The sequence below is a fragment of the Nerophis lumbriciformis genome, linkage group LG09, assembly GCF_033978685.3.
Source record: "Nerophis lumbriciformis linkage group LG09, RoL_Nlum_v2.1, whole genome shotgun sequence".
In the NCBI taxonomy this organism is placed as follows: Eukaryota; Metazoa; Chordata; class Actinopteri; order Syngnathiformes; family Syngnathidae; genus Nerophis; species Nerophis lumbriciformis.
Genome location: NC_084556.2, coordinates 4,265,190 through 4,293,124, shown reverse-complemented (window position 1 = coordinate 4,293,124; position 27,935 = coordinate 4,265,190). Strand labels below are relative to the sequence as shown.

Here is a 27,935-nt window from a genome sequence, read left to right as displayed (position 1 = left end):
CCTTGACTTCTGTTTGCAAAGCAATATATCCATCGGATTGTCAGCAGTGTCCTTTCATTTATCGGAAGTGCATTTTTTATTTTTTTTATCAGTCTTCTAGCCGTCCAAAACATTTCTACTCGTATGGATTCTTCATTCATCACTATGTAAGTTCTCCAATTTAACTGAAAAATTCTAATTACTAAACCGTCCCTTGTGTGATGTTTGTAGAAGTGTTTTCATGCATATTTGCACGTGCTATCGTAATGTACTGACGCTAGCGTCATTAGCATTAGCTAATTTGCTAGCACGTTCACGAGTGTATGCGTTAGTATTATTAACTTACAATGGCATTCTTTTTGTATTGTTTCAGTTTAACAAATTCCCCAGCAAACTCGCCAAAACGTCACTATGGATTTATTGAGTCTGTTTAGCTGGTTGGAGAGCAAGCTTTTGCAGCTCGTGGGTCCATGACGATGACTTCTGTTTTGTTTGAGCAGCCATTTTACTGCTGTTTTACAGACACTGTTTGGAAACAATTAAGGTACGTTAATAAACATTTAAAAACTCTTACTTAGAGATGTCTGATAATATCGGCCTGCCGGTATTATCGGCCGATAAATGCGTTGAAATGTAATATCGGAAATTATCAGTATCGTTTTTTTTATTATCGGTATCGTTTTTTTTAAATTAAATCAACATAAAAAACACAAGATACACTTACAATTAGTGCACCAACCCAAACAACCTCCCTCCCCCATTTACTCATTCACACAAAAGGGTTGTTTCTTTCTGTTATTAATATTCTGGCTCCTACATTATATATCAATATATATCAATACAGTCTGCAAGGGATACAGTCCGTAAGCACACATGATTGTGCGTGCTGCTGGTCCACTAATAGTACTAACCTTTAACAGTTAATTTGACTCATTTTCATTAATTACTAGTTTCTATGTAACTGTTTTTATATTGTTTTACTTTCTTTTTTATTCAAGAAAATGCTTTTAATTTATTTATCTTATTTTATTTTAATAATTTTTTTAAAAAGTACCTTATCTTCACCATAGCTGGTTGTCCAAATTAGGCATAATAATGTGTTAATTCCACGACTGTATATATCGGTTGATATCGGTATCGGTAATTAAAGAGTTGGACAATATCGGGATATCGGATATCGGCAAAAAGCCATTATCGGACATCCCTACTCTTACTGTGTAAATAACAAATTTCACTAATTTCGGTGCGGCTAATATATGGAAACATATTTTTTCTTTGAAAATTCAGTGAGTGCGGTTTATAGTCTAGAAAATACGGTACAATAATAATAATAATAATAATAATAATAATAATAAAAATAATAGAAACGGGTACGATTTCTTTACAACGTAAATATGTGGCCCTGAACATGGTGTGTGTGTCTTCACATGCTAGAACATTGCGATAATAATTCCAAGCAATATAATCCCGATTCACATTGGTTGCAAAATGAATGGATTGTACATTATTAAAAAAAAGAAACCACATTTTCTTTGGCAACTATAATTTATCTAACTATTTATTTATGGGAATTTTATTGTGTATTAGGGTTGTACGGAATACCGGTTACTAGTATAGTATCGCGGTACTAATGAATCAAAAACAGTACTATACCCTGTTTGAAAAGTTCCCCATTTTTTTCCCCGTCACATCATGACATTGCTGGTTTTACGAGCATGTTCGGCAGCGCACAATCACGGAGTACTTACAAGCAGATACAGTGTGTAGACAGAAAAGGGAGAACGGACGCATTTTGGCCTAAAAACTAACAATAAAGGTGAAGTTATAACACTGAAACGCCGCTCAGCAAAAGGGGCTTTAAAACACGGCTAGCTAGTTGGCGGCTATCGTCCATCCGCAGTCAGTCGCTGCTGGTGGCCATGATTGTAAACAATGTGCGGATGTGAGAAGCTCCACAACCTGTGACGTCACGCGACTCGTCTGCTACTTCCAGTACAGGCAAGGCTTTTTTTATCAGCGACCAAAAGTTGCGAACTTTATCGTCGATGTTCTCTACTAAATCCTTTCAGCAAAAATATGGCAATATCGCAAAATGATCAAGTAAAGTTAAAGTTAAAGTACCAATGATTGTCACACACACACTAGGTGTGGCGAGATTATTCTCTGCATTTGACCCATCACCCTTGATCACCCCCTGGGAGGTGAGGGGAGCAGTGGGCAGCAGCGGTGGCCACGCCCGGGAATCATTTTGGTGATTTAACCCCCAATTCCAACCCTTGATGCTGAGTGCCAAGCAGGGAGGTAATGGGTCCCATTTTTATAGTCTTTGGTATGACTCGGGATCACACTCCTCAGCCTTCCCGGTAAGGTCTATTCAGGTGTACTGGAGAGGAGGCTACGCCGGATAGTCGAACCTCGGATTCAGGAGGAACAGTGTGGTTTTCGTCCTGGTCGTGGAACTGTGGACCAGCTCTATACTCTCGGCAGGGTCCTTGAGGGTGCATGGGAGTTTGCCCAACCAGTCTACATGTGCTTTGTGGACTTGGAGAAGGCATTCGACCGTGTCCCTCGGGAAGTCCTGTGGGGAGTGCTCAGAGAGTATGGGGTTTCGGACTGTCTGATTGTGGCGGTCCGCTCCCTGTATGATCAGTGTCAGAGCTTGGTTCGCATTGCCGGCAGTAAGTCGGACACGTTTCCGGTGAGGGTTGGACTCCGCCAAGGCTGCCCTTTGTCACCGATTCTGTTCATAACTTTTATGGACAGAATTTCTAGGCGCAGTCAAGGCGTTGAGGGGATCCGGTTTGGTGGCTGCAGGATTAGGTCTCTGCTTTTTGCAGATGATTTGGTCCTGATGGCTTCATCTGGCCAGGATCTTCAGCTCTCACTGGATCGGTTCGCAGCTGAGTGTGAAGCGACTGGGATGAGAATCAGCACCTCCAAGTCCGAGTCCATGGTTCTCGCCCGGAAAAGGGTGGAGTGCCATCTCCGGGTTGGGGAGGAGATCTTGCCCCAAGTGGAGGAGTTCAAGTACCTCGGAGTCTTGTTCACGAGTGAGGGAAGAGTGGATCGTGAGATCGACAGGCGGATCGGTGCGGCGTCTTCAGTAATGCGGACGCTGTATCGATCCGTTGTGGTGAAGAAGGATCTGAGCCGGAAGGCAAAGCTCTCAATTTACCGGTCGATCTACGTTCCCATCCTCACCTATGGTCATGAGCTTTGGGTTATGACCGAAAGGACAAGATCACGGGTACAAGCGGCCGAAATGAGTTTCCTCCGCCGGGTGGCGGGGCTCTCCCTTAGAGATAGGGTGAGAAGCTCTGCCATCCGGGGGGAGCTCAAAGTAAAGCCGCTGCTCCTCCACATCGAGAGGAGCCAGATGAGGTGGTTCGGGCATCTGGTCAGGATGCCACCCGAGCGCCTCCCTAAGGAGGTGTTTAGGGCATGTCCGACCGGTAGGAGGCCACGAGGAAGACCCAGGACACGTTGGGAAGACTATGTCTCCCGGCTGGCCTGGGAACGCCTCGGGATCCCCCGGGAGGAGCTGGACGAAGTGGCTGAGGAGAGGGAAGTCTGGGCTTCCCTGCTTAAGCTGCTGCCCCCGCGACCCGACCTCGGATAAGCGGAAGAAGATGGATGGATGGATGGATGGATGGATGGTATGACTCGGCCGGGATTTGAACTCACAACCTACCGATCTCAGGGCGGACACTCTAACCACTAGGCCACTGAGTAGGTTCAAATACACATAGAATGGACCTGCTATCCCCGTTTAAATAAGAAAATCGCATTTCAGTAGGCCTTTAAATAAGCTCTGCTTCTTCCTACTCCTTTCCGGACGTGCTGTAATGAAACAACTTGGAATATGTGATGCATTACATTGTAATTGTATTGTATGCATGTTCAAAATAAACTGAAACTTACTAACAAATGTTTCTACGAGCAGACTGAGCCACGCACTTCGCGAATAATAGAAAGGCGTTTAATTCACCAAAATTCACCCATTTAAAGTTCGGAAATCGGTTAAAAAAAATATATGGTCTTTTTTCTGCAACATCAAGGTATATATTGACGCTTACATAGGTCTGGTGATAATGTTCCCCTTTAATGTAGTAATCGGTGTGATATGTGTAAACTGTAATAACGTCCCCCCACGTACCGTATTTTCCGCACTATAAGGCGCACCTAAAAACCACAAATTTTCTCAAAAGCTGACAGTGCGCCTTATAACCCGGTGCGCTTTATATATGGATTAATATTAAGATTCATTTTCATAAAGTTTCGGTCTCGCAACTACGGTAAACAGCCGCCATCTTTTTTCCCCGTAGAAGAGGAAGTGCTTCTTCTTCTACGCAAGCAACCGCCAAGGTAAGCACCCGCCCCCATAGAACAGGAAGCGCTTCTTCTTCTACTGTAAGCAACCACCCGCCCGCGTAGAAGAAGAAGAAGCGCGCGGATATTACCGTACGTTTCATGTCCTTTGTGTGTTTACATCTGTAAAGACCACAAAATGGCTCCTACTAAGCGACAGGTTTCCGGTTCATGAAAAGACGCAATCTCTCCATCCGCACACGGACTACTATTTCACAGCAACTGCCTAAAGACTTTCAAGAAAAGCTGGCTACTTTCCGTGCATATTGTAAAAACAAGATAGCTGAAAAAAAGATCCGGCCAGAGAACATTATCAACATGGACGAGGTTCCACTGACTTTTGATATTCCTGTGAACCGCACTGTGGATACAACGGGAGCACGTACGGTGAATATTCGCACCACAGGGAATGAGAAGTCATCCTTCACTGTGGTTCTAGCTTGCCATGCTAATGGCCAGAAACTTCCACCCATGGTGATATTCAAAAGGAAGACCTTGCCAAAAGAGACCTTTCCAGCCGGCGTCATCATAAAAGCTAACTCGAAGGGATGGATGAAGCTGGTTCGCAGAATAGCCAACATTTCCTGGCAAGCCAGCAGATGAGGATTTATTGACACTGACTTATCCAGGTTGGATTCTTGTGTACGTGTCGTGTATTCCAACGAGGGCTGAGCAACCAAACAAAAGGCAGCTCCCCCGAGGACAAAACCCTGCGCTCGGCTCGCAAACGTCATTAGATCTTGTTGCCATCTGCAGCCGGGAGTCAGACCCCGCCCTGCCCAGTGCAACGCTCAGAAAGCGAGCAGTCGAGAGCGTTATTTACCAGAAAGAAGTCTAGTCCTGCAAGTTATGGCCAAAAAATTGGAGCTGCCTTTCCGACTGGACTCCCAGCTGACGGAGGTGATGCGCCTGCGGGTTCAGTCCCTGCAGCAGCGAGGCCAGAGCAAGCAGGACGGCGAGCGGCTGCTGCAGCCCAACGAGGCCGTGTACCGCCTGGACTTCTCCCAGCAGTCCCTGCACTTCTCCCACTGGACGGTGCGTCTGGCCCAGACGGGCTGCCTCACCATCGTGGCCACCTCGCAGCTATGGACCCCAGACCTCACCCACCTGATGACCCGGCAGCTCCTGGAGCCCGCCGGGGTTTTCTGGCGGGCGCCGAGGGAAAGCTCCGAAACGCAAATCAAGTGCTACGAGGCCGACGCGCACGAGTTCGGCGAGAGGATCGCCGAGCTGGCGAAGGTGAGGAAGGTGATGTACTTCCTGTTTGCGTTCGAGGACGGCTGCAGCCCTGAGAGCGTGGACTGCTCCGTCGCCTTCACTGTGGACAGATGAAGGCAGGACGACAACTTGGAGGCGCTTTTAGTTGAAGTTTCGAGGAAAATAGTCAAAACAAACGGTACAATAAAACCAAAATAAAGACAAACTACTCAAACTTAGATAATGACTTTTTAACAATAACTCACATTCTTGTATTATTTTGTGGAAGTTAATTGGACTTTAAGGCGTGTTAGAATTCTCCTCACGAGCATGTTTATCTCCGGCTGGCTTGCGTTGAGTCCCACATGACAGGAATTGTTGTGTTTTTGTCTTCATGTGCCAGATTCCCCCGACACGGATCCCACTGAGAACTACCCCTCCCATAAAACACTTTAGCATATTATTATTTTTATTCATATTTTTTCTTCTTCTCAAATTTGCTTCAAGTGCTTTCAGTGAAAAAGACAGGGTTTGATTTGTGTGCAACTTCCTGTCTACAATTTATGTTACATCAACATGCTTTAAAAAATATACTGTATATATTAGGTGGGATTTAATAAGTTCTGCTTCTTCCTACTGCTTTTCGACATGCTGAATTGTGATGTCTTTCAATGTAACTTTTTAAGCATATCTCTAACAAATAAAACCATTACCAGCACATAATTGCTTATTCCGTTCATTCGAACTACATTTAGATTAAGTCATAAACCTCCACATTGAAAATAATGAAAAAAAAAGATATATAATTGTTGTGACCACATATCTCAGTGGTCGCTGAAAGGGGTTTGAATGACCCGCTTGACTCTGGAGTACCGTATTTTCCGGACTATAAGCCGCTACTTTTTTCCCCACGCTCTGAACCCTGCGGCTTATACAAAGGTGCGGCTAATCTATGTATTTTTCCTCGCTAACGGCTAAATTATGGAATTGAAATAAAACAATGTCCTAAAATTTATTTTCGAAACTGTTCCAACTCAAAGTGTTTAGGAAGAAAAATCCTGATAAACATCTTTGATCAGCCATTTTACAGGCAACGTTTGGAAATAATCAAGGTATCAACATTTTCAAAATCTTTCAACGCAAATATCTCATTTCACAATGTCAGTATATCTGTGGCTCATTGCTGGGTTGCAATCACGTGACCTAGAGGCACTTTCTGTTTTCAGGTGATGGTCTAGAGCAGGGGTTCCCAAACTACGGCCCACGGGAAGTCCCAAATTGTTATAATTTTTTTAAATCTGTCCTTTCTAATCCATTTTCTACCGCTTGTTATTCTTGGTGTCTCTTAGCCGCTCAGGCAAATCATATTGTCGAAAAATGCATTTTTCCATCGACAACATGACATCATCGCGCTCGGTATATATATATATATATATATATATATATATATATATATATATATATATATATATATATATATATATATATATAAACACACATATATATATATATACACATTTATATATATATATATATATATATATATATGTATATATAAACACATATATTTATATATATATATATATATATATTTATATATATATATATATAAACACATATATATATATATATATAAACACATATATATATATATATATATATATATATATAAACATATATATATATATATATAAACATATATATATATATATAAACATATATATATATATATATATATATAAACATATATATATATATATATATATATATATATATATACTGTCATGTCTGTGTGATCATATTTTGTTTTAGTCATGTTTGGTTTTGGACTTTTTGTGCACTTTTGTCTGTTTTGTCACCATAGCAACCATTAGTTTTCACCTGTCACGTCACGCACCTGTTTCACGTTTTGAGTCACGCACCTGTTTTCACTAATCATGTCACTATTATTTAAGCTTCGAGTTGCCAGGCTGTCTGTCTGGCAACATCACTCTCCACACACCCTTATGACCCTTGCTGCTCTTTTTCATGCCGTTTTCTCGTCCAAGTAAGTTTTCTTTATTCATGCCATAGTTTGCAAGTTTTGTTTCATTGTTCATAGTTTCAGCCTTTGTGCAAGTTTTTGTGTTTATAGTCAAGTTTTGTACTTCCGCCCTTGAGCGCGCTTTTTGTTCCTTTGTTAGGGAATAAGCGGTAGAAAATGGATGGATGGATGGATGTTAGTGTAAAATAAATAATGTCTTTTCCTTCACGCCTTGCCCGCGCCAACCTTTGTTTGCATTCCGGGAAAACAAACCCCAAAGTCCACGTTCTGACATATACTGTATATATATATATATATATATATATATATATATATATATATATATATATATATGTATATATATATATATGTACAGTGCGGCCCCCAGCCCAATTTTTATAACCCAATGCGGCCCCCAAGTCAAAAAGTTTGGCGACCCCTGGTCACCTACTCAGTGGCCTAGTGGTTATAGTGTCCACCCTGAGATCGGTAGGTTGTGAGTTCAAACCCCGGCCGAGTCATACTAAAGACTATAAAAATGGGACCCATTACTTCCTTGCTTGGCACTCAGCATCAAGGGTTGGAATTGGGGGTTAAATCACCAAAAATGATTCCCGGGCGCGGCACCGCTGCTGCCCACTGCTCCCCTCACCTCCCAGGGGGTGAACAAGGGGATGGGTCAGATGCAGAGGACACATTTCACCGCACCTAGTGTGTGTGTGACAATCATTGGTACTTTAACTTTAACTTTAGAGTCTCATTGAGCTACTGTATATTTACCTGTATCAGTGCAGATCTAGGTTTGAAATGTATAAGCAACGATGAAAAAAATATAAAAAAAATGGGATGGAGTGGGTTTATACACTCTTAATAAAAACATTTTTTGAAAGATTTAAACCATTGATCATCAAGACTGCTCGCTACGACCTAACTTCATTTGACACTCACCTGGATTTAGAGTAGAAAATATTGGAGGCACATCATGTCCTTAAATCTGGAGGGGTCCACAAATTAAGCATTAATCGGTGAAAGACAATATTAGTAATTATTGTAATTGACATAACGAGTGCCGTATTGTTGTGATCGTGATGCTATTGGTAAAAAAGACAAGTTTAATTTTTGCAGTTGATTTCCTGCGACACATCTGTCATCTACAATTCATGTCTGCAGTTGTTTTTATGGTGTGAAGTATATTTTGTCTCATTATTTAGCTACAAATGTCCCTGTTGTTCAGCAAGCGATATCAAGATCCAGTATATGCTGTTGAGCCTACGAGAGATTTATTCATCTAGTTTATTAATACTATTAAGGATATTTTCTTGATGCTAACAAATAGCACCAAAGAATAAAGCACTTGGCTTTCCTGCACAACAACATAAGCTTGTAGTTTCTGTTATGAAAATCAGCAATAAAAATATGGTGGATTGGACCAACAATCACAATATTTATTACTAGAACTTAACATGACGTTAGTTTATTTGCACAAACAGGTCTTTGTAGTTCTATTTAGGCATAACAACCACTAAAGAACACAAACTAATGCAATCTCTTGTCCTGTCTTTACGTTTAGTTCTGCTATCAAACACTACTAATATAGTAGAGAATAAACAAAATTGCATCACAGAAAGTTTGTAAAACAAATCAAATGTTTACATAAACATTTTCCAAAGTGATCACTGCAGACTGGACATCGGGGGCGGTACCTCTGGATTGGCAGACCGGGGTGGTGGTTCCTCTCTTTAAGAAGGGGAACCGGAGGGTGTGTTCCAACTATCGTGGGATCACACTCCTCAGCCTTCCCGGTAAGGTCTATTCAGGTGTACTGGAGAGGAGGCTACGCCGGATAGTCGAACCTCGGATTCAGGAGGAACAGTGTGGTTTTCGTCCTGGTCGTGGAACTGTGGACCAGCTCTATACTCTCGGCAGGGTCCTTGAGGGTGCATGGGAGTTTGCCCAACCAGTCTACATGTGCTTTGTGGACTTGGAGAAGGCATTCGACCGTGTACCCCGGGAAGTCCTGTGGGGAGTGCTCAGAGAGTATGGCGTAACGGACTGTCTTATTGTGGCAGTTCGCTCCCTGTATGATCAGTGTCAGAGCTTGGTCCGCATTGCCGGCAGTAAGTCGGACACTTTTCCAGTGAGGGTTGGACTCCGCCAAGGCTGCCCTTTGTCACCGATTCTGTTCATAACCTTTATGGACAGAATTTCTAGGCGCAGTCAGGGCGTTGAGGGTATCTGGTTTGGTGGCTGCAGGATTAGGTGTCTGCTATTTGCAGATGATGTGGTCCTGATGGCTTCCTCCGGCCAAGATCTTCAGCTCTCACTGGATCGGTTCGCAGCCGAGTGTGAAGCGACTGGGATGGGAATCAGCACCTCCAAGTCCGAGTCCATGGTTCTCTCCCGGAAAAGGGTGGAGTGCCATCTCCGGGTTGGGGAGGAGATCTTGCCCCAAGTGGAGGAGTTCAAGTACCTCGGAGTCTTGTTCACGAGTGGGGGAAGAGTGGATCGTGAGATCGACAGGCGGATCGGTGCGGCGTCTTCAGTAATGCGGACACTGTATCGATCCGTTGTAGTGAAGAAGGAGCTGAGCCGGAAGGCAAAGCTCTCGATTTACCGGTCGATCTACGTTCCCATCCTCACCTATGGTCATGAGCTTTGGGTCATGACCGAAAGGACAAGATCACGGGTACAAGCGGCCGAAATGAGTTTCCTCCGCCGAGTGGCGGGGCTCTCCCTTAGAGATATGGTGAGAAGCTCTGTCATTCGGGGGGAGCTCAAAGTAAAGCCGCTGCTCCTCCACATCGAGAGGAGCCAGATGAGGTGGTTCGGGCATCTGGTCAGGATGCCACCCGAACGCCTCTCTAGGAAGGTGTTTCGGGCACGTCCGACCGGTAGGAGGCCACGGGGAAGACCCAGGACACGCTGGGAAGACTATCTCTCCCGGCTGGCCTGGGAACGCCTCGGGATCCCCCGGGAGGAGCTGGACGAAGTGGCTGTGGAGAGGGAAGTCTGGGCTTCCCTGCTTAAGCTGCTGCCCCCGCGACCTGACCTCGGATAAGCGGAAGAAGATGGATGGATGGATGGATCACTGCAGACACAAGCATTGTCCGATTGTATTCCACAAGATGATGAAAGTGATTATGTTTAAGAGCCCTTTCCTTTGACGTCATTTTGTTTTTTTCCTGACTTTATTACCTTTATGAACCACTTTTTTCGGGTCTCTGAGAAAGCTCTTTCCTATCTCTCTATTTGAACGACTGGAACACCTAAGCACAGAAAATAAAAATTGGTACCGTTGAGTACCTGCATTGATTCCCAGGAACCGTGAATTGGTACCCTATTGGTTAAAATATGTACAGTTAGGCACCCATCCCTAAATGTCGGTGCTAACTTATCAAGTGAAACACACTCAAGGCTAATATAGTGTGTAAAACCTGCGTTATTTCATGTCGAGATGGCTCCAATAAAGCTAAAAATTGTCTTTAGAAGGCTGTTAACAGGTTTTTTATCAAATCAAATCAAATCAACTTTATTTATAGAGCACATTTAAAATTTACCACAGGGGTAGCCAAAGTGCTGTACAATGAGCAGGTTAAAAGATAAAACGAGTACCGAGCAAACACAACACAACACAAACAGAACACGATAAAAAATAAATAATTAAAATAGAATTAATAAAAACATAAAAACAGGATCACAGCAGGTGTATTATGGGGCGCCATTGCAGGATGGATATCACTCAGTGTTAAAAGCCATGGAATAAAAGTATGTTTTTAAGAGAGATTTAAAAACAGGAAGAGAGGAGGCTTGTCTAACACTCAGGGGTAGGTCGTTCCAGAGCTTGGGAGCAGCAACGGCGAAAGCTCTGTCACCTCTAAGCTTCAGCCTTGTGTCAGGGACCGTCAACAGCAGCTGATCGGCTGATCTTAAGGATCGGGTGGGGCAGTAAGGCTGAAGGAGGTCGGAGAGATAGGTTGGCGCGAGGTTGTTTAGACATTTAAAAACAAATAAAAGGAGTTTAAAATGTATTCGGTAACGCACAGGGAGCCAGTGAAGGGACGCTAAAATAGGGGTGATGTGCTCACGTCTGCGGGTCTGTGGTAGCAGACGAGCAGCAGAGTTCTGCACGAGCTGCAGGCGGGCGAGGGAGGCCTGGCTAATGCCAACATACAGGGCATTACAATAATCAAGACGAGTCGAGATAAAAGCGTGGATTAATTTCTCAAGATCATGTCTTGATAGAAGCGGTTTCACTTTCGCTATTTGGCGTAATTGATAAAAGCTTTTTTGAACGACGCTGCTGATTTGTTTTTCGAATTTAAAATCTGAGTCAAACTTTACCCCCAGGTTTGTGACAGAGTCGCTGAGATACGGGGTCAGAGTGCCGAGGTCAACGTTGGGGGAGGGAGAGCGACTTGGACCGAACAACATAACTTCTGTTTTATCTTCATTTAGGCTCAGGAAGTTAGCTGAAAGCCAGACTTTGATGTCGTGCAGGCAGTCAATAAGACGTTGAACCGTGTTATTTTGTGCCATGGGAAAATAAATCTGGCAATCATCGGCATAAAAATGAAATGCAATACTGTACTTCCTAAAAATAGAACCAAGGGGGAGAAGGTAAAGCGCAAATAAAATTGGGGCAAGGATTGAGCCCTGGGGGACCCCATGTGGTAAAGGAGCTGTGGACGACATAAAACTGTCTACTTTTACACAAAAACTCTTTTTTAAGCTTCAACTGTGAAAATACTACTTAGGCCTGTCACCAATTAGACAGGATACACGAGATATTGCTGTATTATAGGATTAAAATGACATATCCAAATTAAATTGTAGATTTTCGCAGCAATTACAAACTCACATCGAGAAAATGCGCTTCACAATAACTTCACATTTACGCAGTGCAGTGCGCTTGCAGTCATCGGAATGACTGAGCAAAAACCAAAAAAAAAACATTTTTATCTCCTGCTAAGTTGACCCTGGACAGTCGCAACATTAGAGCACTAATTATCTTATTCGCTATTAAAATTACTGATGGATTTTTTTTATTTTTTTTACTTGGCGTGCAACTCTATTGAAAATCTAATACCGCAGACTCTAACGAGGCTAATAAAATCGATCTTGCCGTAAGTCTTGAGTGCATAACTTATTGTGTGTGCGTGTATCAATTTATGACCGGGAGCCAAACAAATGGGCTGCGTTTTTGCAAAATGAGTCTCGTTATTAAGGAAGAAGATGCCCGGTAGACTGGCTGCTGCAGGCTGCATGCTAATACTCTGCTCCGGCAGACAAGGGAGTGTAATTAAAAAGATCTAAGCGAGGCTGTAAATAAAAAGCACTCGCCGATATTGGCTGGTGATTAACGTCTAAACGCTATGAAACAAAAAAAAATCATGTTTTGGAAGCGGCGGCGCTGGTTTCACTGGGAAAAATCTCGTCCTTCGAGACCCCCTAACTATGACAGTAAAGGCAAGTAAAGTTGGAGGAGAACTGAACAGATGAATGTGACTGCAACAAAGACTGCTTTCTATGGCTCGGATCTAACATAGCTTTTCCTTTAATTGTCTTTTACGGGAGCCATCGTCTGATTCTGAGCTACAAATTAGTACCAAAGCGTCAGAGAGAGGACAGAATTTATTATTTCATCTGCTCTGCAAATTATTTCTCTCCATTTGGATGTCTTCCCAGTCTTTGGATTAATAGCAAGCGTTACGAGTTCTAGTAAGGCTGCATTTATTACACAATTAACTGGAGTGAACTGGACTGCGGTTTGTTGAGTTAGCAAAAAGCAACCCAAATTACTTCCCCCCAAATGTTCTTTTATGCTTTTTTTATTTCATGTCCTTTCGGGGAAATACCTTGCGGAAAATATAGTCATAAATAAAAACATGATGTTTCTGCTGGGCCAATATTCTCTATATGACAGGAGCAATTTGCTGTTTTGTGTTTGCATCTACTTAAAAATCACTATTTGACAAGACCGCTCTGCTATTTTTTTTAAACACATTTGGGGAAAAAACTGTGGACCAGCTCTATACTCTCGGCAGGGTCCTTGAGGGTGCATGGGAGTTTGCCCAACCAGTCTACATGTGTTTTGTGGACTTGGAGAAGGCATTCGACCGTGTCCCTCGGGAAGTCCTGTGGGGAGTGCTCAGAGAGTACGGGGTATCGGACTGTCTGATTGTGGCAGTCCGCTCCCTGTATGATCAGTGCCAGAGCTTGGTCCGCATTGCCGGTAGTAAGTCGGACACGTTTCCAGTGAGGGTTGGACTCCGCCAAGGCTGCCCTTTGTCAGCGATTCTGTTCATAACTTTTATGGACAGAATTTCTAGGCGCAGTCAAGGCGTTGAGGGGATCTGGTTTGGTGGCTGCAGGATTAGGTCTCTGCTTTTTGCAGATGATGTGGTCCTGATGGCTTCATCTGGCCAGGATCTTCAGCTCTCACTGGATCGGTTCGCAGCTGAGTGTGAAGCGACTTGGATGAGAATCAGCACCTCCAAGTCCGAGTCCATGGTTCTCGCCCGGAAAAGGGTGGAGTGCCATCTCCGGGTTGGGGAGGAGATCTTGCCCCAAGTGGAGGAGTTCAAGTACCTCGGAGTCTTGTTCACGAGTGGGGGAAGAGTGGATCGTGAGATCGACAGGCGGATCGGTGCGGCGTCTTCAGTAATGCGGACGCTGTATCGATCCGTTGTGGTGAAGAAGGAGCTGAGCCGGAAGGCAAAGCTCTCAATTTACCGGTCGATCTACGTTCCCATCCTCACCTATGGTCATGAGCTTTGGGTTATGACCGAAAGGACAAGATCACGGGTACAAGCGGCCGAAATGAGTTTCCTCCGCCGGGTGGCGGGGCTCTCCCTTAGAGATAGGGTGAGAAGCTCTGCCATCCGGGAGGAGCTCAAAGTAAAGCCGCTGCTCCTCCACATCGAGAGGAGCCAGATGAGGTGGTTCGGGCATCTGGTCAGGATGCCACCCGAACGCCTCCCTAGGGAGGTGTTTAGGGCACGTCCCACCGGTAGGAGGCCGCGGGGAAGACCCAGGACACGCTGGGAAGACTATGTCTCCCGGCTGGCCTGGGAACGCCTCGGGGTCCCACAGGAAGAGCTGGACGAAGTGGCTGGGGAGAGGGAAGTCTGGGCTTCCCTGCTTAAGCTGCTGCCCCCGCGACCCGACCTCGGATAAGCGGAAGAAGATGGATGGATGGATGGATGGATGGAAAAAAACGCAAGTCAAAAATCCTCTTTATCAGTATTTTTTAATCATAAGGCCGGGGCCAATTGTTGGGCAGTGAGCGCCCCCTATAGGGCCACCAAAAACACCTGTTTCTCTTCTGAGATCCATATTGGCCTCAGTTGTAAATGACAGGACCGCGGAGCTGGTTTTTTTTTGGTTTTTTTAAAGACTCCTCAAACATCAGGAGCATGCTAATGTTTAAGGGTAACCTACTTTTTAAACAATTTAAATCAAAGATCCTCTCTATATGACAGGCCCAGTTTGCTGTTTTGAGCATCTACTTAAAAAAACAACTCAATACCTCTGCTGTTTTTGAGGACCTATACAGTAACTGCAAAAATGGTAGTTAAAGATCATCTATTTGACAGGAGTACTCTGCTGTTGTTTAGGACCTACTGCAAAAATGTGAATCAAAGATCATCTGCATAAAGGGTACTTAATCTTCTGGGTTTCTGGGTGTTGTTGATAAATGGCTTTGGCTTTGCATAGTAGAGTTTTAACTTGCACTTACAGATGTAGCGACAAACTGTAGTTACTGACAGTGGTTTTCTGAAGTGTTCCTGAGCCCATGTGGTGATATCCTTTACACGCTGATGTCGCTTTTTGATGCAGTACCGCCTGAGGGATCCAAGGTCTGTATAATCATCGCATACGTGCAGTGATTTCTCCAGATTCTCTGAACATTTTGATGATATTACGGACCGTAGATAGTGAAATCCCTAAATTTCTTGCAATAGCTTGTTGAGAAATGTTGTTCTTAAACTGTTCGACAATTTGCTCAGGCTTTTGTTCACAAAGTGGTGACCCTTGCCCATCCTTGTTTGTGAATGACTGAGCATTTCATGGAAGCTACTTTCATACCCAATCATGGCACCCACCAGCTTTTTTTTTAAACATGTTGCAGGCATCAAATTCCAAATGAGCTAATATTTGCAAAAAATAACAAAGTTTTCCAGTTCGAACTTTAAGTATCTTGTCTTTGCAGTGTATTCAATTGAATATAGGTTGAAAAAGATTTGCAAATCACTGTATTCTGTTTTTATTTATTATTTCTTAACAAAACTGCTAATAAATTAAAGCGCAAAAGAAAATACAGCTTTACCACTTTAGTCATAACTTTTGCACTTAAGAGACTTGTCTGTGACTCAAAGGCCAGACTTCTTCTATTTGTTTGAGATGGCCATTACTGCCACAAGTGGTGGAAAAGTGTATTACAACTGCCACAGATGAGAAACAGCTATAGTGAAGAAGCACTGATCTACATGACAGGAGTGCTCCGTTTTTAAGGACCAACTGCACTTGTCAAAAATCCTCTATGTCAGTGGTTCTCAAATGGGGGTACGCGTACCCCAGGGGGTACTTGAAGGTATGCCAAGGGGTACGTGAGATTTTTTTTAAATATTCTAAAAATAGCAACAATTCAAAATCCTATCTTTTTTTCCAAATAGTTCAAGAAAGACCACTGCAAATGAGCAATATTTTGCACTGTTATACAATTTAATAAATCAGAAACTGATGACATAGTGCTGTATTTTACTTCTTTATCTCTTTTTTTCAACCAAAAATCATTTGCTCTGATTAGGGGGTACTTGAATTAAAAACATTTTCACAGGGGGTACATCACTGAAAAAAGGTTGAGAACCACTGCTCTATGTCAGTGGTCCCCAACCTTTTTGTAACTGCGGACCGGTCAACGCTTGAAAATTTGTCCCACGGACCGGGGGAGGGTGTACGTGTGTGTGTGTCTGTGTGTGTGTGTGTGTGCGTGTGTGTGTGTGTGTGCGTGCGCGTGTGTGTGTGTGTGTGTGTGTGTGTACATATATATGTATGTATATATATATATATATATATATATATATATATACTTATATATATATATATATATATACTGTATAAATATATATATATATATATACTGTATATATATATATATATATATATATATATATATATACTGTGTATATATACAGGTAAAAGCTAGTAAATTAGAATATTTTGAAAAACTTGCCAGCAGATGACATGGCACCCCAAACCATCACCCAACCATGCAAATTTTGCATTTCCTTTGGAAATCGAGGTCCCAGAGTCTGGAGGAAGACAGGAGAGGCACAGGATCCACGTTGCCTGAAGTCTAGTGTAAAGTTTCCACCATCAGTGATGGTTTGGGGTGCCGTGTCATCTGCTGGTGTCGGTCCACTCTGTTTCCTGAGATCCAGGGTCAACGCAGCCGTCTACCAGCAAGTTTTAGAGCACTTCATGCTTCCTGCTGCTGACCTGCTCTATGGAGATGAAGATTTCAAGTTCCAACAGGACTTGGCGCCTGCACACAGCGCAAAATCTACCCGTGCCTGGTTTACGGACCATGGTATTTCTGTTCTAAATTGGCCCGCCAACTCCCCTGACCTTAGCCCCATAGAAAATCTGTGGGGTATTGTGAAAAGGAAGATGCAGAATGCCAGACCCAAAAACGCAGAAGAGTTGAAGGCCACTATCAGAGCAACCTGGGCTCTCATAACACCTGAGCAGTGCCAGAAACTCATCGACTCCATGCCACGCCGCATTAACGCAGTAATTGAGGCAAAAGGAGCTCCAACCAAGTATTGAGTATTGTACATGCTCATATTTTTCATTTTCATACTTTTCAGTTGGCCAACATTTCTAAAAATCCCTTTTTTGTATTAGCCTTAAGTAATATTCTAATTTTGTGACACACGGAATTTTGGATTTTCATTTGTTGCCACTTCAAATCATCAAAATTAAATGAAATAAACATTTGAATGCATCAGTCTGTGTGCAATGAATAAATAAAATGTACAAGTTATACCTTTTGAATGCAATTACTGAAATAAATCAAGTTTTTCAAAATATTCTAATTTACTGGCTTTTACCTGTGTGTATATATATATATATATATATATATGTATATATATATATATATATATATATATATATATATATATATATATATATATATATATATATATATATATATATATATATATTTTTTTTTTTTTTTTTTGTCATAAAAAAATACAATCATGTGTGCTTACGGACTGTATCCCTGCAGACTGTATTGATCTATATACGACGTCCCACTGGGGTGAGTTTTTCCTTGCCCGTATGTGGGCTTTGTACCGAGGATGTCGTTGTGGCTTGTGCAGCCCTTTGAGACACTTGTGATTTAGGGCTATATAAATAAAGATTGATTGATTGATTGATATATTGATATATAATATAGGAGTCACAAATATTAATAACAGAAAGAAACAACCATTTTGTGCAAATGAGTGTAAATGGGGGAGGGAGGTGTTTTGGGTTGGTGCACTAATTTTAAGTGTATCTTGTGTTTTTTATGTTGATTTAATAAAAAATAAAAAATAAATTAAAAAAAATTATTTAATTTTTTTTTCTTGTGCGCCCCGGTACCAATCGATCCACGGCCCGGTGGTTGGGGACCACTGCTCTATGTGACGGGGCGGGGCCACTTTACTGTTTTGGAGCATCTACTTCAAAAACACTACTTAAAACCTCCTCCATAGAACAGGAGCATATTGCTGTTTTTAAGGACATTCTGCAAAAACGCTGATCAAAGATCCTCTATAGAACAATGCTCTGCTGTTTGTAGCAATCTGCTGCAAATATGCCTGCCGCTTCCAAGTTTCCAATCAAATCCATTCAAGGAATGACATCAGACTCCTGAAGAGCTCTGACCGAGAGAGGAGCGCACTTACCTTTTGCCACAGAGACTCTCTGGAGGCCAGGCTGGAGCACGCCGCCACAAACCAGCAATTACCCAGCTGCCCCTGGTGCAAGTCGTGCGCGCTGATGCCGTCTACGAACAGATGAGGGTCCTCGCACAGCTCCTACACACCCACAAAAGTAAAAACAAATCAAATCAAATCAAATCAACTTTATTTATAGAGCACATTTAAAATTTACCACAGGGGTAGCCAAAGTGCTGTACAATGAGCAGGTTAAAAGATAAAACGAGTACCGAGCAAACACAACACAACACAAACAGAACACGATAAAAAATAAATAATTAAAATAGAATTAATAAAAACATAAAAACATAAAAACAGGATCACAGCAGGTGTATTATGGGGCGCCATTGCAGGATGGATATCACTCAGTGTTAAAAGCCATGGAATAAAAGTATGTTTTTAAGAGAGATTTAAAAACAGGAAGAGAGGAGGCTTGTCCAACACTCAGGGGTAGGTCGTTCCAGAGCTTGGGAGCAGCAACGGCGAAAGCTCTGTCACCTCTAAGCTTCAGCCTTGTGTCAGGGACCGTCAACAGCAGCTGATCGGCTGATCTTAAGGATCGGGTGGGGCAGTAAGGCTGAAGGAGGTCGGAGAGATAGGTTGGCGCGAGGTTGTTTAGACATTTAAAAACAAATAAAAGGAGTTTAAAATGTATTCGGTAACGCACAGGGAGCCAGTGAAGGGACGCTAAAATAGGGGTGATGTGCTCACGTCTGCGGGTCTGTGTTAGCAGACGAGCAGCAGAGTTCTGCACGAGCTGCAGGCGGGCGAGGGAGGCCTGGCTAATGCCAACATACAGGGCATTACAATAATCAAGACGAGTCGAGATAAAAGCGTGGATTAATTTCTCAAGATCATGTCTTGATAGAAGCGGTTTCACTTTCGCTATTTGGCGTAATTGATAAAAGCTTTTTTGAACGACGCTGCTGATTTGTTTTTCGAATTTAAAATCTGAGTCAAACTTTACCCCCAGGTTTGTGACAGAGTCGCTGAGATACGGGGTCAGAGTGCCGAGGTCAACGTTGGGGGAGGGAGAGCGACTTGGACCGAACAACATAACTTCTGTTTTATCTTCATTTAGGCTCAGGAAGTTAGCTGAAAGCCAGACTTTGATGTCGTGCAGGCAGTCAATAAGACGTTGAACCGTGTTATTTTGTGCCATGGGAAAATAAATCTGGCAATCATCGGCATAAAAATGAAATGCAATACTGTACTTCCTAAAAATAGAACCAAGGGGGAGAAGGTAAAGCGCAAATAAAATTGGGGCAAGGATTGAGCCCTGGGGGACCCCATGTGGTAAAGGAGCTGTGGACGACATAAAACTGTCTACTTTTACACAAAAACTCCTGTCGGTTAGGTACGACCGGAACCAGTTGAGGGCGGCGCCCTTAATGCCCACACAGTTCTCAAGACGAGTGATTAAGGTGGCGTGGTCGACGGTGTCGAACGCAGCAGACAGATCTAAAAGCACCAGGACAACATATTTACCAGAATCAGTGGACAGGAGGATATCGTTAAAAACTTTTAGAAGCGCTGACTCTGTGCTGTGGAGGGCTTTAAAACCGGACTGGAACAGCTCAGTGATACCATTATCCTCTAAGAAGGGCAACAACTGACTGTAGACAACCTTCTCTAATATTTTGGAAATGTATGGAAGATTAGAGATAGGTCTGAAGTTAGAGAGGAGAGAGGGGTCGAGGCTGGGTTTTTTAAGTAGAGGTCGTACCACTGCATGTTTAAACTCTACTGGAACTATTCCAGAAGAGAGGCTACTATTGATAATGTTAAGGACACTTGATCCAATAGTAGCAAGTACCTCCTTAAACAAGAACATGTGATTGGCGTTTAAGGTAACTTTATGGTTCAGAACACTGACACTAAGTAGAAAATGACATACAAGAGTTTCATTGAACAATAAAACACGCCTAATAAAAAAAATACAGTATCTTTAAATTATGACGTGTGCGCTTTTCAGTGTCACAGTCCATCTTTTTGTCCCTGTCAATGTTTTTCGAAGACAACTTCACTGAAGTGCGGTGATTCGCCTCCGTAGAACGAGAGATGCTTGGTGTCTACCATTGGACTACTCAAGACTGCTCATCACATAATCCAAGAAGTGGCGCCTTAAAGCATCATCACTGATGATGCTTTAAGGCGCCACTTCTTGGATTGCTGATTCAGCAATCACATTTGTTGATTTCAGCGCCTCCTGCCATGATGAATGTGTGTACTTGATTTCATGTCAATCTGACGCTTTGTAATGGGTGCTAATATTTTCCACCTCTCCCGGGGAGACGCCACTGCGTGGGTTTTCAGCGATACCCGTAAAATACATTTTCAACATGATTCAGATTTGAAACTATTTTTCTCCGTAAATACAACTTTTTCACTTCCTATACAGTGCCAACATTGGAGCCTTGCGTATTGGCCGATATCGATATTGGTGACACTCACTGGCCATGATAATTCATTAAATTAAGCTTGTGAAGCAGTACGTTGAATGATACGGACACGTTTATTACTGGATACATTCCAAGACGCTTCTGCCTTGGAAACGTTGTATATATAAGTAATATGCAACCATGCTTATTGGTCACTTGTTTATTTTGACACATACAAACATTCTTTAGACGGCAATATTCAATTAAGGACACTTATTATGTAGGCCTAGCTTGTGTGCTACTGTGTGCTTAGCTGTTGAGTAGCTGCTAGCTCCTATATACATATTATACAGGTAAAAGCCAGTAAATTAGAATATTTTGAAAAACTTGATTTATTTCAGTAATTGCGTTCAAAAGGTGTAACTTGTGCATTATATTTATTCATTGCACACAGACTGATGCATTCAAATGTTTATTTCATTTAATTTTGATGATTTGAAGTGGCAACAAATGAAAATCCAAAATTCCGTGTGTCACAAAATTAGAATATTACTTAAGGCTAATACAAAAAAGGGATTTTTAGAAATGTTGGCCAACTGAAAAGTATGAAAATGAAAAATATGAGCATGTACAATACTCAATACTTGGTTGGAGCTCCTTTTGCCTCAATTATTGCGTTAATGCGGCGTGGCATGGAGTCGATGAGTTTCTGGCACTGCTCAGGTGTTATGAGAGCCCAGGTTGCTCTGATAGTGGCCTTCAACTCTTCTGCGTTTTTGGGTCTGGCATTCTGCATCTTCCTTTTCACAATACCCCACAGATTTTCTATGGGGCTAAGGTCAGGGGAGTTGGCGGGCCAATTTAGAACAGAAATACCATGGTCCGTAAACCAGGCACGGGTAGATTTTGCGCTGTGTGCAGGCGCCAAGTCCTGTTGGAACTTGAAATCTCCATCTCCATAGAGCAGGTCAGCAGCAGAAAGCATGAAGTGCTCTAAAACTTGCTGGTAGACGGCTGCGTTGACCCTGGATCTCAGGAAACAGAGTGGACCGACACCAGCAGATGACATGGCACCCCAAACCATCACCCAACCATGCAAATTTTGCATTTCCTTTGGAAATCGAGGTCCCAGAGTCTGGAGGAAGACAGGAGAGGCACAGGATCCACGTTGCCTGAAGTCTAGTGTAAAGTTTCCACCATCAGTGATGGTTTGGGGTGCCATGTCATCTGCTGGTGTCGGTCCACTCTGTTTCCTGAGATCCAGGGTCAACGCAGCCGTCTACCAGCAAGTTTTAGAGCACTTCATGCTTCCTGCTGCTGACCTGCTCTATGGAGATGGAGATTTCAAGTTCCAACAGGACTTGGCGCCTGCACACAGCGCAAAATCTACCCGTGCCTGGTTTACAGACCATGGTATTTCTGTTCTAAATTGGCCCGCCAACTCCCCTGACCTTAGCCCCATAGAAAATCTGTGGGGTATTGTGAAAAGGAAGATGCAGAATGCCAGACCCAAAAACGCAGAAGAGTTGAAGGCCACTATCAGAGCAACCTGGGCTCTCATAACACCTGAGCAGTGCCAGAAACTCATCGACTCCATGCCACGCCGCATTAACGCAGTAATTGAGGCAAATTTTCATACTTTTCAGTTGGCCAACATTTCTAAAAATCCCTTTTTTGTATTAGCCTTAAGTAATATTCTAATTTTGTGACACACGGAATTTTGGATTTTCATTTGTTGCCACTTCAAATCATCAAAATTAAATGAAATAAACATTTGAATGCATCAGTCTGTGTGCAATGAATAAATATAATGTACAAGGTACACCTTTTGAATGCAATTACTGAAATAAATCAAGTTTTTCAAAATATTCTAATTTACTGGCTTTTACCTGTATACATACAGTATATCTCTATCTATATATTTTTTTAAATTTTAGATTTTCCATGCAAGTCCATATATATGTGTTTTTTTTCTTTGTTCAAAAAAAGATGTATTGTAATATATCATCAACTACATTCGTTTGGTTAGCGACCACCCCTTCTAATTGCTATTCGCAGCCCACACTTGTTGACAGGGGTGAAGGTGAGCGCCACATTAAATCATCCATATATTGACGCCGAAGCCTTCAAAGCCCCACGTGAATGTGCTTTAATGCAAACTCGCACACACACCAAGGTCAGGAATTTCGCTGACTCTGCGGGATTGCAGCAGAGTTCCCCTGACCAGCATGACTGTGTGAAGCTGAAGGATGGCGGTGTTGAAGAAATCTAATCACCGGTTCTGGTTTTGGTTCTGGGGGGAAACGTCCCAGGTAGAATAATAATGGCGTATCGATCCCCGCCCTGCAGACAGTGAAGTCATGCCAACATCGCGGCCGAATCATTTACCCTGCTACTGAGAAGCTGTCAACCAGCTCCGCGGTCGCCTCCTCGGCGCCATCCATCATCAAGCACCACTACCAGCGGCACCGCGCTACCACAGAACGAGAAAACAATCCTGGTTGGGTGTGGTCTTTTCTTTCAAAAAACAGAAACAACCCAGCTTGTAAATCAACATACGCTTGTTCATTAAAGGGCAGCAAGCAGCATGACTGACCAATGACTTTTGTGGCCTTTATGCATCCGTCTCCATTACCCGGTACTAAATGTCTACGCTACTGATAACTCTGATAACCTCATTAATTTTATCTCTGTATTTTAGAGGTCCAATAATTGTGTGTTGTCCTATATCTAGCCTTGTTGCTGGACTTGAGACCGTTTCAAAATGCTTTAGGTAAGCTCAACTGGGAACATTTTAGTTTGTGTCTGTAGCTTTAATGCTAATGGGCTGTTTGTCCCTAGGAAGTGTTTATGCACTCCATCTACTTTTTACCAGCATTGGGAAAAACGCTGTTACTTTTACTAGTAACGAGTATCGTATTTTCCCGACTATAAGGCGCCTTATAAATGGAATATTTCTGGTTTTGCTTACCGACCTCGAAGCTATTTTATCTGGTACATGGTGAAATGATAAGTGTGACCAGTAGATGGCAGTCACACATAAGAGATACGTGTAGACTGCAATATGACTCAAGTAAACAACATCAACATTTTATATGTTCCATTTGAAAATATAGAACATTACACACGGCGCTCAAAAATCTATCAAAATGTTTTAGTACGACTTTGGTAAGCCATGAAGCCGCACCGCTTGATGGATTGTACTGTGCTTCAACATAGGAGTATTATTAAGGTGGGTGTATAAGGTAAGACATATTATCTGGCGTTTTGTTTCGCAATATTATGCAAAAGCAACTTTTCTTACCTTCTGATCTGTATTTGGGATCTGCATAAGTCCTGAAAAATTGCGCGAGTCCGCCTTTCTAGTCCGTGCCGACCCCATAGTCGATAAGCTTCTTCTTTTTCTCTATCTTCTTGTTCAGGGACATTCATCCTCCGCTGTTGCCATTTCTAATATAAAGTAGTGTAAAGTTCTCACTTATATTTGTCAGTAAACTCGCCATGAAAGTACTAAAACATACCGGTGTAGTGAGTTTACATTATTCACCCAAGGAATTTTAGTTATGAGACGTTTTTTCACGGGACACATTTCCGGCGCTGTTGTTGCACTAGTGCACAAACCACAACTAAACATTCAAGAATGGAACACTCGGACACAAATGTTGGTGACACTAGCATAGCTATGTGCAAACATTACCATTTGCTGAATTAAACAAAATGATCAATGTGTCTCACAATACGAAGGTCCTGAGTAGTCCTGAGTTCAATCCCGGGCTCGGGATCTTTCTGTGTGGAGTTTGCATGTTCTCCCCGTGACTGCGTGGGTTCCCTCCGGGTACTCCGGCTTCCTCCCACGCCCAAAAACATGCACCTGGGGATAGGTTGATTGGCAACACTAAAAAAAATGGTCCCTATTGTGTGAATGTGAGTGTGAATGTTGTCTGTCTATCTGTGTTGGCCCTGTGATGAGGTGGCGACTTGTCCAGGGTGTACCCCGCCTTCCACCCGAATGCAGCTGAGATAGGCTCCAGTACCCCCCGCGACTCCAAAAGGGACAAGCGGTAGAAAATGGATGGATGGATGGATCCAAATTACATACAGGTAAAAGCCGGGTAAATTAGAATATTTTGAAAAACTTGATTTATTTCAGTAATTGCATTCAAAAGGTGTAACTTGTACATTATATTTATTCATTGCACACAGACTGATGCATTCAAATGTTTATTTCATTTAATTTTGATGATTTGAAGTGGCAACAAATGAAAATCCAAAATTCCGTGTGTCACAAAATTAGAATATTACTTAAGGCTAATACAAAAAAGGGATTTTTAGAAATGTTGGCCAACTGAAAAGTATGAAAATGAAAAATATGAGCATGTACAATACTCAATACTTGGTTGGAGCTCCTTTTGCCTCAATTACTGCGTTAATGCGGCGTGGCATGGAGTCGATGAGTTTCTGGCACTGCTCAGGTGTTATGAGAGCCCAGGTTACTCTGATAGTGGCCTTCAACTCTTCTGCGTTTTTGGGTCTGGCATTCTGCATCTTCCTTTTCACAATAACCCACAGATTATCTATGGGGCTAAGGTCAGGGGAGTTGGCGGGCCAATTTAGAACAGAAATACCATGGTCCGTAAACCAGGCACGGGTAGATTTTGCGCTGTGTGCAGGCGCCAAGTCCTGTTGGAACTTGAAATCTCCATCTCCATAGAGCAGGTCAGCAGCAGGAAGCATGAAGTGCTCTAAAACTTGCTGGTAGACGGCTGCGTTGACCCTGGATCTCAGGAAACAGAGTGGACCGACACCAGCAGATGACATGGCACCCCAAACCATCACTGATGGTGGAAACTTTACACTAGACTTCAGGCAACGTGGATCCTGTGCCTCTCCTGTCTTCCTCCAGACTCTGGGACCTCGATTTCCAAAGGAAATGCAAAATTTGCATGGTTGGGTGATGGTTTGGGGTGCCATGTCATCTGCTGGTGTCGGTCCACTCTGTTTCCTGAGATCCAGGGTCAACGCAGCAGTCTACCAGCAAGTTTTAGAGCACTTCATGCTTCCTGCTGCTGACCTGCTCTATGGAGATGGAGATTTCAAGTTCCAACAGGACTTGGCGCCTGCACACAGCGCAAAATCTACCCGTGCCTGGTTTACGGACCATGGTATTTCTGTTCTAAATTGGCCCGCCAACTCCCCTGACCTTAGCCCCATAGAAAATCTGTGGGGTATTGTGAAAAGGAAGATGCAGAATGCCAGACCCAAAAACGCAGAAGAGTTGAAGGCCACTATCAGAGCAACCTGGGCTCTCATAACACCTGAGCAGTGCCAGAAACTCATCGACTCCATGCCACGCCGCATTAACGCAGTAATTGAGGCAAAAGGAGCTCCAACCAAGTATTGAGTATTGTACATGCTCATATTTTTCATTTTCATACTTTTCAGTTGGCCAACATTTCTAAAAATCCCTTTTTTGTATTAGCCTTAAGTAATATTCTAATTTTGTGACACACGGAATTTTGGATTTTCATTTGTTGCCACTTCAAATCATCAAAATTAAATGAAATAAACATTTGAATGCATCAGTCTGTGTGCAATGAATAAATATAATGTACAAGTTACACCTTTTGAATGCAATTACTGAAATAAATCAAGTTTTTCAAAATATTCTAATTTACTGGCTTTTACCTGTAAATAAACCAGGTCTGTTGTAGCTAACTGACAAGTAGGTGGCAAAGTTGTATTTTAAGATGTGTAGTGAAGCCTGCTTGAAACGTATAATGGACATTAGTGTTAGATTAGTCTCAAAACCTCTGAGTTCAAACAACCACCACCACTAAAGATGACGAGCTAAACAAATCTCAAAGTCCGTCAGAAGTCTTCAGTTTAACGTGCTTTGAGGATACCAAAGTCTGCAAATTTGAAAATAAACATACTGTCAACGTCTGAGTTAACGTGTGTGATTAATCGCACAACATTATCGCATTAATCATGTACAAACGCAGATTAATCATGCAATTTATTTGGCGCGCACATGCTCCTTTATCTTAACCGCTGATGGTTATCTGTTGATGGCATTTTGAATGCACAGAGATACCGTGACGAGATCCTGAGGCCCATTGTTGTGCCATTTATCTGAAACCATCACCTCAAGTTGTAGCATGACAATGCATGACCCCATGTTGCAAGGATCTGTACACAATTCCTGGAAGCCGAAAAACATCTCAGTTCTTGCATGGCCAGCACACTGTCACCCATTGAGCATGTTTGGGATGTTGTGGATCGGTGTATACAACAACGTGTTCCAGTTCCTGCCAATATCCAGCAACTTGGCACAGCCATTGAAGAGCAACCTGATCCACTCTATGCCAAGGAGATTTGTTGCACTGCGTGAGGCAAATGGTGGTCACACCACATACTGACTGCACCCCCAATAAAGCAAAACTGCACATTTCAGAGTGGTCTTTTCTCGTGGGCAGCCTAAGGCACACCTGTGCAATAATCATGCTGTTTAATCAGCATCTGGGTATGTCACACCTGTGAGGTGGGATGGATTATCTTGGCAAAGAAGAAATGCTCACTAACACAGATTTAGACAAATTTGTGAACAATATTTGAGAGGAATAGGTGTATTGTGTGTACATTAAAAGTTTTACATCTTTGAGTTCAACTCGGGAAAAATGGGAGCAAAAACAAAAGTGTTGCGTTAAAATTTGTGTTCAGTACATATATATATATATATATAAGTGAAGTGAATTACATTTATATAGCGCTTTTTCTCAAGTGACTCAAAGCGCTTTACATTGTGAAACCCAATATCTAAGTTGCATTTAAACCAGTGTGGGTGGCACTGGGAGCAGGTGGGTAAAGCGTCTTGCCCAAGGACACAACGGCAGTGACTAGGATGGCGGAAGCGGGGATCGAACCTGCAACCCTCAAGTTGCTGGTACGGCCGCTCTACCAACCGAGCTATACCGCCTATATACATACATACATACA

General features: G+C 42.7%; 2 protein-coding genes across 3 annotated transcripts in view; one reads left to right on the top strand and one right to left on the bottom strand.

Moving 5' to 3' along the window:
* Positions 1–27,935, bottom strand: part of capn5b (calpain 5b) — a 172,561-nt gene that overhangs the window by 79,728 nt on the left and 64,898 nt on the right. For both annotated transcript variants that reach the window (XM_061962782.2, XM_061962783.2), the window contains exon 4: positions 18,526–18,657. In XM_061962782.2, the coding sequence (XP_061818766.1) occupies positions 18,526–18,657 (132 nt within the window). The remainder of the gene's footprint in view (positions 1–18,525; positions 18,658–27,935) is intronic.
* On the top strand, positions 5,071–5,679 carry ompb (olfactory marker protein b). Its single transcript, XM_061961635.2, has one exon. It carries the CDS (start codon positions 5,197–5,199, stop codon positions 5,677–5,679), a length of 483 nt encoding a protein of 160 aa, XP_061817619.1. The 5' UTR covers positions 5,071–5,196.

Bases quoted from the DNA above. Each gene is read 5' to 3' on its own strand.
- ompb (XM_061961635.2), top strand. From the start codon at position 5,197: ATGGCCAAAAAATTGGAGCTGCCTTTCCGACTGGACTCCCAGCTGACG.